This window comes from Plecotus auritus (assembly GCF_963455305.1).
Source record: "Plecotus auritus genome assembly, chromosome: 8".
NCBI lineage: Eukaryota > Metazoa > Chordata > Mammalia > Chiroptera > Vespertilionidae > Plecotus > Plecotus auritus.
The window spans coordinates 61,312,288-61,326,360 of NC_137782.1; the positions used below are offsets into that span (position 1 = coordinate 61,312,288).

At 47.2% G+C, this 14,073-nt stretch overlaps 1 protein-coding gene across 1 annotated transcript in view; it reads right to left on the reverse strand.

Annotated features, from left to right (window-relative positions):
• Positions 1–13,017, reverse strand: part of MMP24 (matrix metallopeptidase 24) — a gene marked incomplete at its 5' end in the record, with an annotated part of 47,659 nt that extends 34,642 nt beyond the window's left edge. The window contains one exon of the mRNA XM_080683660.1: positions 12,796–13,017. Coding sequence (XP_080539786.1) covers positions 12,796–13,017 — 222 coding nt within the window. The remainder of the gene's footprint in view (positions 1–12,795) is intronic.
• Between the last annotated feature and the right edge of the window lie 1,056 nt (positions 13,018–14,073).

The window sequence follows — 14,073 nt, forward strand, 5'->3', positions numbered from 1 at the left end:
AACTGGCTGTGAGGATCAGCTGTCTCTACGCTGGGAGAACTTCTGTGCTGGAGACACCCTTATGAGACAAGACTTGCAAAATTGCAAAAGCCTCTGTGCTCAGCTTGGATGGGGCGAAGTTTCAGGGCGGAGCAGACAGTCTTGGTTTCCCGTCAGCCCTGCCCTAAGAGGCCCCTGGGTCTCAGTGTCCCTCAGTAATCGCTGCAAGCACCTCTGAGAGAAAGCTGCCCTCGAGTTTCGCCCGCTGCCAGACAGTCCAGTTTCTCCCCGAATGAGTCGGGGTTCCCAGAAATTTGCCCAGAACTGGAGTTCAGCGCAGTCAGGAGCTTCCATCTCCCTCCCACTTTGAAAGCCAGCTGCGCACTAAGCCTCCCATGTATTCAGCAGTCAGTCCTCTCTGTGCGCGCGTGCCTCTGGACCTCTGCCTTCCGCAGCTCCCAAGGCTCAGTGTGCTTTCTCTTTTCCTGACAGTCCAGATTCCCCCCGAATGTGTCTGGTTTCCCAGCATCTTGCCCGGGACTGGAGTTCAGTGCAGTCGGGAGCTTTCTTCTCCCTCCCGCTTTAGAAAGCCAGCCGCACACTCAGCCGCCCATGCATTCAGCATTCAGTCCTCTCTGCGCACGCGCGCCTCCTGACCTGTGCCTTCCACAGCTCCCGAGTATCAGTGTGCTTTCTCTTTTCCTGACAGTCCAGATTTCCCCTGAATGAGTCTGGTTTTCCAGCGTCTCGCCCAGGACTGGAGTTCAGTGCAGTTGGGAGCTTCCTTCTCCCTCCCTCTTTAGAAAGCCAGCCACGCACTCAGACGCCCATCCTCTCTGCATGCGAGTCTCCGTATTTCAGCCTTTTGCAGCTCCTCTGAGTCTCAATGTGCTTTCCTCTTTTCTTCTAGTTGTAGAATTTCCACTCAGCCAGCTTTCCTGTGGTTCTGGATGTGTCTGTTTTGTCGTTTAGTTGTAGTTTTGATATTGTTGTGCAAGGCAGCAGTTTAGGTGTTTACCTATGGCGCCATCTTGGTTTCTCCTTCTGCTTTTGCAAGTCTTGTCTCATAAGGGTGTCTCCAGCACAGAAGTTCTCCCAGCGTAGACACAGCTGATCCTTACAGCCAATTGGCCTGGAGGTCAATTACTCCCAGTGATACCAACAACAATCAAGGCTTAACTACAACAAGACTGTGCACACAGCCCACAAAGGGGTGCACCAAGAGTGTCCACCTCAGGTAATTAGGGAGGCTGAGCCACTGGGCCCTATAGGACACTTAGCACACAAAGCCACTCTATCAACTCAGTGAAGCAGCAAAAATGCAGAGACAAAGAAACAGATCACAAATGAAAGAAATGCAGGAAAGCAAATGACTGGATATAGAGTTCAAAACCATGGTTATAAGGTTTTTCAAGAATTTTCTAGAAAGGGCCAATAAATTTAGTGAGACCCTCGAGGATATGAAAAAGGACCAACTAGAAATTAAACTTACACTGACTGAAATAAAAAAAAAATATATACAGAGACCTAAATGCAGACTAGAGGATTGCAAGAATCAAGTCAAAGAGTTGAAATACAAAGAAGCAAAAAACACCCAACTGGAAAAGAAAAAAGAAAAAAAGAATCCAAAAATATGAAGATAGTGTAAGGAGCCTCTGGGACAACCTCAAGCATACCAACATCCGAATTATGGGGATGCCAGAAGAAGAGAGAGAGCAAGATACTGAAAACCTATTTGAAGAAATAATGACCAAAAACTTCCCCCACCTGGTGAAAGAAATAGACTTACAAATCCAGGAATCGCACTGAACCCCAAACAAAAGGAATCCAAAGAGGACCACACAAAGACACATCATAATTAAAATGCCAAGAGCAAAAGACAAAGAGAGAATATTAAAAGCCGCAAGAGAAAAACAGTTAATTACCTACAAGGGAGCACCCATAAGACTGTCAGCTGATTTCTCAACAGAAACTATGCAGGCCAGACGGGAGTGGCAAGAAATATTCAAAGTGATGAATAGCAAGAACCTACAACCAAGATTACTCTACCCAGCAAAGCTATCATTCAGAATTGAAGGTCAGATAAAGAGCTTCACAGATAAGAAAAAGCTAAAGGAGTTCATCACCACCAAACCAGTATTATATGAAATGCTGAAAGGTGTTCTTTAAGAAGAAGAAGAAGAAGAAGAAGAAAAAGGTAAAGATAAAAATTATGAACAACAAATACATGTCTATCAACAAGTGAATCTAAAAATCAAGTGAATTAAAAATCTGATGAACAGAATAAACTGGTGAATATAATAGAATCAGGGGCATAGAAAGGGAGTGGACTGACAATTCTCAGGGCAAAAGGGGTGTGGGAGGTGCGGGAAGAGACTGGACAAAAAGCGTACACCTATGGATGAGGACAGTGGTGGGGAGGTAAGGGCAGAGGGTGGCGTGGGAACTGGGTGGAGGGGAGCTATGGGGGAAAAAAGAGGAACAATTGTAATAATCTGAACAATAAAGATTTATTAAATTTTTTTAAAAAAGGGCTTGTTAAGAGGATTCAGTGACATGATGCACTGTAGTAGGTAAAATAATAGTCCTTCAAAGAAGTCTACATCCTAGTCTCCCAAACCTGTGACTATGTTACCTTACATGGCAAAGGAGAGTTTACCGATGTGATTAAGTTAAAGGACCTTCAGTGAGGAAGATAATCTTAGGTTACCCAAGTGGGCTCAATGTAATCACCAGGGTTCTTAAGGAGGCAGGAGGATCAGAGTCAGAGAAGATGTAATAATATAAACAGACGTCAGAGTGATGCCATTACTGGAAGGGGCCACAAACCCAGGAATGTGGGTGGCCTCCAGAAGCTGAGAAAGGCAAGGTATGAATTCTCTCTAGAGCCTCCAGAAGGAATGCAGTCCTGCCAACACCTTGATTTAAGTCCCATTTTGAGCTTCTGACCTCCAGAACTGCAAGATAATACGTCCGTGTTGTGGTAATTTGTTTCAGCAGCAATAGGAAACTAAGATGCATGTAAAACATTGAGCAGGTCTTGGCACGCAGGATGCATTCTCACAATGTCACTGTCTGTGTTCTTACTCCCGCACTCTCCAGCGATAGATTGATCCCCTTTGGTCATTGCTGCCAGAACAAGTCACTGTGTCTCTTTGGTGACTCCTCAGAGATCAGCCCTATCACTGTGTCTTTTCCCTCCAACTCCTGTCCCACGGAAACCCTGTTTCCTCCTCTACCCATACAACTGAGGCCCCAGCTTTGCCACTGAGCCCACCTGAGTTATAACTAATTTTTGAATACTTTAAATTTGAAGGATTAACCATTCAGGTATCTAGAAAATGCACTGGTCAACCATACTTAGAGAGCATCTAATTTAACATGCTTGTTTTGCAGAAGAGAAAAATAAATCTGAGAGAGGGAGAAATTACTTATCTAAAATCAAAGAACAAGTTGGTAGAGAAACTGAAAATGGAGCCGCATGTCCCTGCCTCCTAGGGAGGGTTCCCTCTGTCATGCTACACCCTCCACACTAGCTCTGGTTTGCCTCCAAAGGCTGTGTGTCCCCCCCGCCCCCACCTCCAGTTACAGCCTATCTAAAAAGGGCTCTCAGGATCGCCCACAATGCCCAACTTAGCTTCTTGACAAACACCTTAATGGCGTGGTGTTGCCTCTTGGCTGCCACCAGCTCTTGAGTGCACTGGCGGGAATTCCCTGGTGTTCTGCACAACGTCCTTGGCCCACTCCCAGGAGGCCACCACAAGCCAGACAACCACCATGCCCAGGGAGGTGGCACATTTGGGGTTTGGGGTCAGCTCTGGGATGTCTGAGTTTTCCCCTGTGGGGAGGCCTCCTCCCAAGGCCAGGAGTGTGGCAATGCTCTCGTTCACGCTCTGAGAAGTGAGGAGCCTTAGCCTTCCTCACCCTTGCCGGTGCCTTCCTGCAAACCTGTTCGTTTCCTGTCCCTGGGGCTTGACTTGTTGATGAGTTAGAAGAGGGAAGACATAGACCATGGTGAGGCCTTACTTTCTCAGCTGTAACAGGCAGATGGCTGAACTAGATAACCTGAGTAATTATATAAAGTTCTATTATTTTAGTTTAATTTGATTCAGTATGGAGCCTACCTTCTGGTTTCTCACTGCCAGTCTTAAAATCCAAGCTCCTTATCATGGCACTTAACAAGCTTCTGCCATCTGAGCCTTATCTTCTGTCTTTATATCCTACCCCTTTATTGTCCACCCCAAGGTCCCCCTACTCTAGCTACAGACCTTCTTGTGTTGCCTGAACACATTCTGTAGGTCCCTTCCTCTGTACCTTTTTCATCCCCTCCCCTCAAATGTCTTCCCTCGTGTATTCTGGCCTCTCCCTGATAAACTATTAAATATCCTACAAAATGCAACTTGAAAGACATTTCACTTGGGAGGGCTCTCCGGGGTCATATGGACTCCCTCTGTGCTCCCAATGGCATCATATGCACCCTCACGAACAGCATCTGTCACTGTACATTGTAAGTAGTGGTTTACGTGCCTACCACCCCCCGCACTGAACTCTTCCTTATACAGCTTACAGCCTGGTGGGGGAAGTGGACATGGAAAGACTGAATGTTTCCTTGCAGTTGTGGTAAGTGGCGTGAAGGAAAAGAAGAAGGTGCTATGCCAGTGTATGACAGGAGATGCGTCTGTGATGTAGGGATGGCCTCCCAGAGGGTGTGACACCTCAGCTGAAATCTGGGTGTGAGTGAAAGAGGTAAAGGTGGAATGATGAGTATCCCAAGAAAAAGACCATCTTATTGAATTCCTGAGATGGGAAGGAGCCTGTGCATTAGAAAAAAGGCCAGGGTGGCTGGAGCTTACTGAAAGGTGGTACAAAAGGAAGCTGGCAAGGTGATACTGAGCCTCAGCCTTATTAGGCATCCTGGTGGGTGCTGGCTACAAGGGGGTTTTAATACTATTCATTCTACTTTCATGTGTCTTTGAATTTTTTCCATAATAAGAGCTAAAAGGAAAAAGTAGTAGTATAGTAATAGTAGTTTTAGCCTTTATCTTAAAAACAAATTTATTTATCTATCTATTTATTTATTTATGAGAGTGAAAGGGAGGAGGAAGAAGAGAGGGAGGGGGAGGGGGAGAGAGAGAGAGAGAGAGAGAGAGAAAGAGAGAGAGAGAGAGAGAGAGAGAGAGAGAGAGAGAGAGAGAGAGAGAGAACATCGATGTGAGAGAGACACATTGATTGGTTGCCTCCTGACTGGACCCGGGAATTGAACCTGCAACCCAGGTACGTGCCCTTGACTGGGAAACAAACCTGTGACCCTTCAGTGTGTGGCCTGACGCTCTAACTACTGACCCATACCAGTCAGGGCCTAAAAGCAATTTTAAGCATGATCAGGTTTTTTGTTTGATTTTAATTTTTTTAATTAAATATTTCATGAGTCCAAAATCATATAAAATAATAAAACAAATGTTGGATAACCACCAACCAACTTTGTTAAATCTTAGCTTTTGCCATATTTACTTCAGATATAACTGACCCCTTGTAGATTTATTTTTAAAAGGTCACTCTGGCTGCTATTTGAAGAAGGATTAGAGGCAGGAAAAAGAGGCTGATTAGGTAGGAAGTTTTTGACATCCAGATGTGACATGCTGGAAGCTTAGACTAAGGTGAAGGCAGTGGAAGTGAAGAGATGTGGACACAGGGAAGATCCACACGGGAGGTGGGGTTGCTGGGGCTTGGCAATTGATTTTGTTCAGGCAGGTGAGGAGAGGAAGGGGTGAGGATGACTCCCATCCTTCTGGCCCTGTGTTTTTGGGGCACAGAGAACCAAGCACATGAGTGCTTATGGTATATAACTGAGTTTTTAAAAGACCATTGCTAATAAAAGTTGTTAATAACAATGTCTTATTTTTCTCTACCTACTTTATTATCACAACATGGTATGATCTTTGAGAAAGTATCTTTTATGTAGATGGCTTTGCTGTTATCCTATATATCATTTAAGTCTGGTTCAAAGTTGGCTTTTAAAATGAATGCATGGAGCTCTGGCTGGTTTGGCTCAGTGGATAGAGCATCGGCCTGCAGACTGAAGGGTCCCAGGTTCGATTCCAATCAAGGGCATGTACCTTGGTTGCGGGCACATCCCCAGTGGGGGGTGTGCAGGAGGCAGCTGATCGATGTTTCTACTTTCTATCCCTCTCCCTTCCTGTCTGTAAAAATCAATAAAATATATTTTAAAAAAATAAATAAAAATAAAATGAATGCATGGAGTAATGGATAAAGAAAAACTAGTGAAAGACTTGAATGGGATCAATGCTGAATCCAGAGAACCTAGATGATTTGTTCCCAAATCTCTCAGCTGGAGAGGGCCAGAGCTGGTATTCACTGCTTTTATCCACAGCTGTGTCCCTAAAACAGGTACACAGACCTAAGTTGTGCTAAGAAAGCTGAACACATCCAGGGCAGGGGCCAGCACCCAGAGCAGCTTCAGAACAGGCCCCAGTCCCTCCACCTCCTCAACATGCCTCTGAGCGGGTCAGTTCTGTGCTCAGAAACCTTTAATGACTCCCCTCAGCCTTTGGAAGAAAGCCAATTTCACAATCTGCTCTCAGCCTCCCTTTCCAGCCTCTTCTTCTCATACACTCTTACTGGAAATAGCAAGTAACTCAATGCCCCAGGCACAGCAAGTTATTTACTGCTAACTAAATACGCCACACGCTTTTGTGAGCCTTGGCTCATGGTTTTTCTTCTGTCTGGACTGCCCCCCTCAACATTCTCTGTCCTTCTCTTCTCTCAAAGGCTTATTGTCAATGTCAGCCTTCTTTCTAAAACATTCTCTGACTTCCCCAACCTCAGCTGGGGACCTCATCTCCTTCCCCTTCAGTGTCTCTCCAGACCTTGTTTATACCTCTAGCAAGAATTCATTTATTCTTCCAAAAAGGTACTGATTTTTTATGCACCAAGCACTGTTCAAAGAAGTTGGTGGGGGACACAGACAATGAAATTAATTTTAAAATGTTTATCAAGTGTCTTGAATGTTCCAGGCATATACTAGATACTGGGGAGACATTGGCTGCAGTCTATTAAGAATTCGGTTCCTCTCATTTTGAGTTCAAACTATACCATATCATAAGGCTAAGCATTTCCTCAGATTAATCTCTTTGGTATAATTATAACTTACTTTTATTTGCTCTAAAATTACTTCTTCAAGGACCGGAGTGGGGCATACCTGAAAATGAAAAACACTGGCTAAATGGCTATCACAGTAATCAAGAACAGGACAGTCTAGTGTAGAGGGAAAAGCACTCAGACCACGGACAGAAAATCTAATCCCGGTCCTCTCTTTACTGTTTATTAGCTACACATGGGTCCCTGGATAAGCTATAGATCAGTCACATCATCTCTCTGAATCTCTGTTTGCTCCTCTATAAAGTAAGGACAGTATTTTCCCTGGCTACCTCATGGCATTGTTGCCAGGGTCCAGAGGGGCCATGCACATGGAAGTACAAAGTACCCGGCAGTAATAAGAAAACCCACAGTAATCGTAAGATACAATGAATTAAAAACACAGGGACTATATTCAGGTTAGGTAAAAGGAAGAACTTCCTAAGAGTGAATTTTTATTTTCTTATTTTATTATTTTTTTTAGACAAGCATGAAGATATGCTGGAGGCCATGGTAACAGTGAAATACATTTTTGGCTTGGGAATCTGATAGTGCTTCCTAACAGGCCCACCCCACCCCTAGACTCACTTAGGGCTCTAACTTTCCTTGACTTCAGATACAAACCGAAGAACGGTCTGCCCAGAGCAGATCCTCACACTGGTCTAGAGGGCAGGAATCCATTATGCCCTTGGACTAGGCATCCCTCTGTTACTTATGTGGCCTGTTTGATTGGCTTGTCTCTTTCTGCCTGTACCAATCTTCCTCAGAATCAATGGGAAACTGGGAGGGCCAAAAAAAACTATTTGTGGGCCATTCTACTCTGCTAATATGAGAGATGCTTTAAATAAACCAAACACAGGAAGCCAAGTAGAGAATCGGTGCCCCCCCCTCCCCCCGCCCCCGTCTCCCAAAGTGCAAAATACAAAAGAAACACCTAAGAAAGCAAAGGAGAGGCGCTCTCCCTCCCAGGAGCATGCCCTCCCTGCCTTTCCCTTTCCCTTTTCTCCCCTTCTCCCCTCCCCCTCCCTACCCCAGGCCAAAAAATAAAATAAATAAAGCAAAGGAGAAAACAAACTGAATGAAATTCTTTTGTCTTTTGGTAATGAAAGATGAGCGATATGGAACCAAAAGCCAGAGATGGTGAAAATGCTTTCAACTAAGAAGTCAGGAAACCAGGGAAAAGTTCCCAATCATCTACTATCAGGTTTAGTGTACCTGGACAATTCACTAATGGCAATTCAAGAAATATCTAAGTACTACTATGTGCTTATGTGGTGGTCTCTAAGGTCATGGCCACCTCTCTCTCAGTTCCTCTTTATTGTATGTCCTACCAGTAGATGACAACCTACGTAATGGGTTATGAAAGAACTCAAGGGTGAAATTGTGGAGCCACTGCTGAAAGGAATAACTCTGTTTCTACTGAAGGAAAAACAGGTAGGCAATAAGTCCCATCCCTAAGGAGGGTTTTAGAAAGGACCTGGAGATCCACATGCCCATGAGCATCTATTTCAGATCCATGTAACTTTTTGGCATCAAGGATAAAGTGCAGAATCATTGAATGCTTGAATACTTAACGATGAGCGCTGGTTGTTGGGGATTGTGTTACATCTAAAAACATAAAGTGTTTTGGTTGGGGAAGGCCCTGCCTAAGAACCATAACTCCCACCCCGACAAATAATGTTTAATTATTTAAAAAACTTAAGTGACAAACTGGCTGAGGCTGCCTCAAACTATTCCCCTGAGAAGAGAGAAATAAGTGACGAGAGAAGTCAAGGAAAGTTTCCTAAAGAAGCAAAGCTTGGGCTGGAACTTTAAGGAAAGGATGCAGATGGATGGGTGGAGGTGCAGACATAAACAGCATCTGTAGGTGTCCAGAGAAACCTGGGTAACTTGCCTTAAGATAAAGGAGAGCCCGGCCAGTGTGGCTCAGTGGTTGAGCATCGACCTGTGAACCAGGAAGTCATGGTTCGATTCCGGATCAGGGCACAGGCCCGGGTTTTGGGCTTGATTCCCAGTAGGGAGCGTGCAGGAGGCAGCCAATCGATGATTCTCTTATTGATGTTTCTATCTCTCTCTCCCTCTCCCTTCCTCTCTGAAATCAATGAGAAAAAAAAAAAAGATAAAGACAAGCCTTTCTGGAGTAAGAATATGCACCGATGAGCAGTGGGCAAGGCAGCCTTCTAGTAAGGAGGTAGGGTGGAGTCCGACTCCAGAGGCTTCAAAAGAGAGAAAGAGGAGTAAGCAACATTACCTGCAGGTTGAAAAACAACAATATTTCTATAAGGTTTCAATCACGTGATCTACTAGTACACAATAAAGGGTTAATTAGATGCAAATTGTTGAGAGAAGCAGTGGATATAATTAATCTATCGGAAAGTTTTGGACAATATATTGGGCATTGAAAATGGAGACATCATGAAATTAAGGGTGGTGCTTTTATGAGGGCCTGAGAACTCAGAGATAGGAAACAATAGGTGGAAATAAATGGTCACTTCACTGAATGAAAGGCGATTAGAGTGCAGGGGGCCCCAAGAGACTATGCTGGGACTTGTCTGATTTAAATTTTTTATAAGTGATCCCGAAGAAGTAGAGCAAAGTAAAAATTTCAGGACTGCAGATCATACTAAGCCCTTTCAGGTAGGAAATGCTTTGCCAAAGGAGAGCGTGAGAGCTGAAGCAAAGGTATTGAGTGGGATGCAAAATGGCAGGTAAACGTCAATGTGGAGGGATGTAAGGTAATGCACTCGGATAAAAATAATCCACGTACTGGGTGTTGTGTTCCAGGCTATCAGTTTTGACCCAGGAAAGGGATCCAGGAGCTAGATTGTTTCCTAAAGGCAGTGGCCTAATATGTTGGGTTCAGGAAGGTTGACAAAGGAATAGGCAGACACAGGAAGGAACCTGAAAACCAAAGAGGAAATCATCCTTCCTTTGTGCAAGACTACAGGGTCCCACATCCAGGGACAATGGTCAGGTTTATATCTATTGAAAGCTAGGGTGTCTTCTTCAGCAGCACATACACTAAAATTGGAACTACACACAGATTAGCATGACCCCTGCGCAAGGAGTAGATAAAAAAAGAAAGGGCCCAAGGATAACTAGAAAAGAGCAACAAAAATGACCCAGAGGATGAATACGCTAATCTAGGGGTGGCCTGTTATTAGGGGCAAACTTAAGCGTGCAATGACAAAGGCTAAGAGAGGTGGAACAATCAAAGCCTATAAAACTAACAAGGATAAGGAATGGATACAACCTTCTCTCCAAATCCGGACACATTCAAGCAAATAGCCTCCTCTTAGTGCTTGAAATTTCATAGGAATAAAAAGGTTTCAGAGTTTAGATCATCTGGCCCTATCCTTCCATATTTGAGGTGGTAAAATCCATGCCTAGAGAAAGTAAGGAAATGGCCCAAGGTCACAGAAACTACCATGGGCCACAGTCAGATTAGAAGCTAGGCTTCCTAAATCCCAGGTCAGGATCTTTCCACCTCACCCTGTGCACTCAGGAGGACTAAAGGAATCCTACTTTTTATAGTGTATAAACCCATAATGTAACGCAAATGCATTACGTTGAGATGTAATAAAGATGAAACCCAGCCTTAGCTGGTTTGGCTCAGTGGATAGAGCGTTGGCTTTTGAACCAAAGGGTCCCAGGTTCAATTCCTGTCAAGGCCATGTACCTCGGTTGCAGGCTCCTCCCCGGTCTGGGCCCTGGTCAGGACGCCTGCAGGAGGCAACTAATGGGTGTGTTTCTCTCACATCGATATTCCTCTCTGTCTTTCCCTCTCTCTTCCATTTTCTCTAAAAGTCAATGGAAAAATATCCTTGGGTGAGTATTAAAAAAAAAAAAAGATGGAACACAAACAGGCTAGGGAAAGTTTTCATTAAAAGTAGACTAACAATTATAAGATCTTTGAAAGACAACTACCAAATGGGGCTAAAAAGACTTTCTACCCTCTCTAATTTTTTTTTATTTTTTAAATCCTCACCCAAGGATATTTTTATTTATATGAGAGAGAGAGAGAGAGAGAGAGAGAGAGAGAGAGAGAGAGAGAGAGAGATATCGAGGTGAGAGAAATATCGATCAGTTGCCTCCTGTACATGCCCCAACTGGGGACTGAATCCTGCAACCTAGGCATGTGCCCTGACTGGGAATTGAACCCACCACCTTTTTCCTTCCTTCCTTCCTTCCTTCCTTCCTTCCTTCCTTCCTTCCTTCCTTCCTTCCTCCCTTTTTTTGGTGCTCAACCAACGGAGCCACCCGGCTGGGCTACACACTCTAATTTTTTTGGATCATGTACCCATGAGAGATTGAAGAACACTGTGAATTCTCTCCTAGAGAAACACATTTGCACATACAAAAACAATTTTGCACATAATTTCAGAGAGTTTATGACCCCCTGAGTTCCATGCCCAGTTCCCATTCTGGCAGATTCTTCTGAACAAATAGACTACCTGCTTCAACAAGCATATTCTATCTCTTAGAATTTACTAAGGCAATCACGCTGATTTTCCTCAGCAAAAAAAAAAAAAAAAAAATACTATCCCAACTAACATCACTTACTAGAATGTAGACCTCTAGGTTGGAAGAGACCAAAGAAATTACCTAGTCCCATGGCTGGCAAACCGCGGCAGCTCGCGAGCCATGGTTTGCCGCTCTGTTGACTAATGAGTTTGCCGACCACTGATCCATTGTCTTCACCACCATGTGATATAAAACAAAGTTATGGTTAAATATACGGAGATGAGAACAGCCTGCCTAGGTTAGAATCCCAACTCCATCACTCACTAGCCCTATGACCTTGGGCAAGTTGTTCTCTATTTCCACTGAAGGAAAGACAGGTGGGCATGTAAAATGGGAATAATAATTGCAACTATTTCCTAGAGTAGTTATGAGGGTTAAACAGGATACTAATTTATATACAACATAGCACCAGGCCTGGCATGGAGTGAGTGCTCATTACATGCTAGCTGGCATTATTGTTATTATTATGCATGTATCCGTGCAAGTATGCATGTATCCATCCCATCTTCTCCTGGAGCTTTTGCTTGCACATGCCAGTTATGAGCAGCTCACCGCCTCCTAAGCTGGTTGAGCAGCTCCGATTGTTACAAACTTCTTATATTGAGCCGAAATTTGCCTTCTTGCAACGCCCACCCCCACCCCTGCTGGCCCTAGTACTGCCCCGTGGGGCCACGCAGAGCAAATCTATCCTTGCTCCACGTGACAGCCCTTCGGATATGAAGACAGTGATGGAGTCCTTCCCCGTCCCCTCGCCCCCACCCCACCCCATCCTCTCTTCTCCAGCTTGAACATCCTCGGGTTCTTCCCCAACCCACAACAGACTGGCTGCGCTTACTATTTACTCTGAGGCGGTGTACGGTTTCCCTCACACATAGTCATGCAGGCCACACACCCCACTGCCACTACAACAATCCGACCCTCCCGCTCCGCCCGCGCCGCTGCCCCTGTCCGCGGTGCTGAAGCGGCTCCAGGCCTCGACACAGCCCTCCAGCCCCCGCCCCGCGACCCCAGGCGCGGACCCCCGCACCGCCACCTCCACTCTCCCAGCGGCAGGCGCGGCCCGGCCCCGGCGCCGACCCAGCCCCCGCCCTGCCCGGAGGCCCCGAGCCCGCGCCCGGCCCCGCGCACCAGCCCCACCTGCCCGGCGAAGGGCGCCTCCGCCTCGGCCGCCCGCGCCGCCGCCGCCGCCGCTCGGTCCCCGACCCCCGCCGCCGCCGCCGCCCGCGCGGCGCCCGGGAGGCAGCATAGCGCGGGCAGCAGCAGCAGCAGCCTCCCAGGGGCCCGCCAGCAGCTCCAGCGCGGGGCCCGGCCGGGCGGCGGCGGCCCCGGCGCGGCGCGGCCGCCCCGGCTCCTCGGCATCCCCGCGGCGGGGCCCGGCCGCCCGGCTGCGATGGCGGCGGCGGCGGCGGCTCCGGCCGGGTCCTCCCGCTGCAGCCGCTGCGGAGCCGCCGAGTCACGGCGCTGCGGACACGCGCCTGGCCCGCCTGTCTTCGCCGCCGCCGCCGCCTCGGCCGCCAGCGCGCCCCCGCCTCCGCGCGCCCCGCCCCGGCGGGGGGCGGCCAGGGGCGCGGGGGCAGCACCCGGCGGGACCCGCGGAGGGCGGTTCCGCGCCAGCCCTGGGGCACTGGTCGGGGAGCGAGGCTGGGGAGGGGGCTGCAGAGGCCAAAAGAACAGCCCTGGAGGCAGGGTCAGAGGGGTGCGGCTGGAGGAGGGGGGTCTGAGGGGCAGCCCTGAGGGAGGAGGAAGAGGCTAAACAAATAATCCTGGAGATAGAACCACGTGATGGCTCCGGGGAGGATATAGGGGTCGAGGGTCCGAAGCCACAGGACTGAGGGGCGGGGCGGGGGGGGGCGGGAATGAGGAGGGTGCCCTGGGGTTAATGGCGGGATTGGAGAAGAATGAGTTAAAGAAACAGCCTGGAGGAGAGGGTCTGGGGGTCTGCCCTGGGTGAGAAACTGGAGAATAGAGCTGAGGGGTGTTTCGGGAGGGCAGACCTGAGCAACATTAGGTGAAATTAAGGTGAAGCTCATCCCTCACCCCACAGAGGGAGAGAGATCACCCAGCTGGGAAGATCATTTGTCATCCAAAACAACCCAAATTATTGAGCACTTCCTATAGGTATGGAGAACTCTGGAGTACCTGGGATACAAAAGAAAAGGAGGCTGGTTCCCTAAAGTGTAGAGTTTACAGCTTGGTGAGAAGAACATACATGCAAAGAGACACAGGGTAGGAAACACCAAGTGTCAAAAAGGATACTGGCCGGTGCTTCAGGGGTCAGGGGAGACTTGATGGGGTCTGGGGAAGTCAGGGAAGGTGTTATGAGCATGTAGGACTTCAGCTAGGCCTTGAAGGAAGGGCCGATTTAAACCAGTGAAAGGGAACAAGAAGGGCAAGTCAGGTAGGAAGGTGTGGATG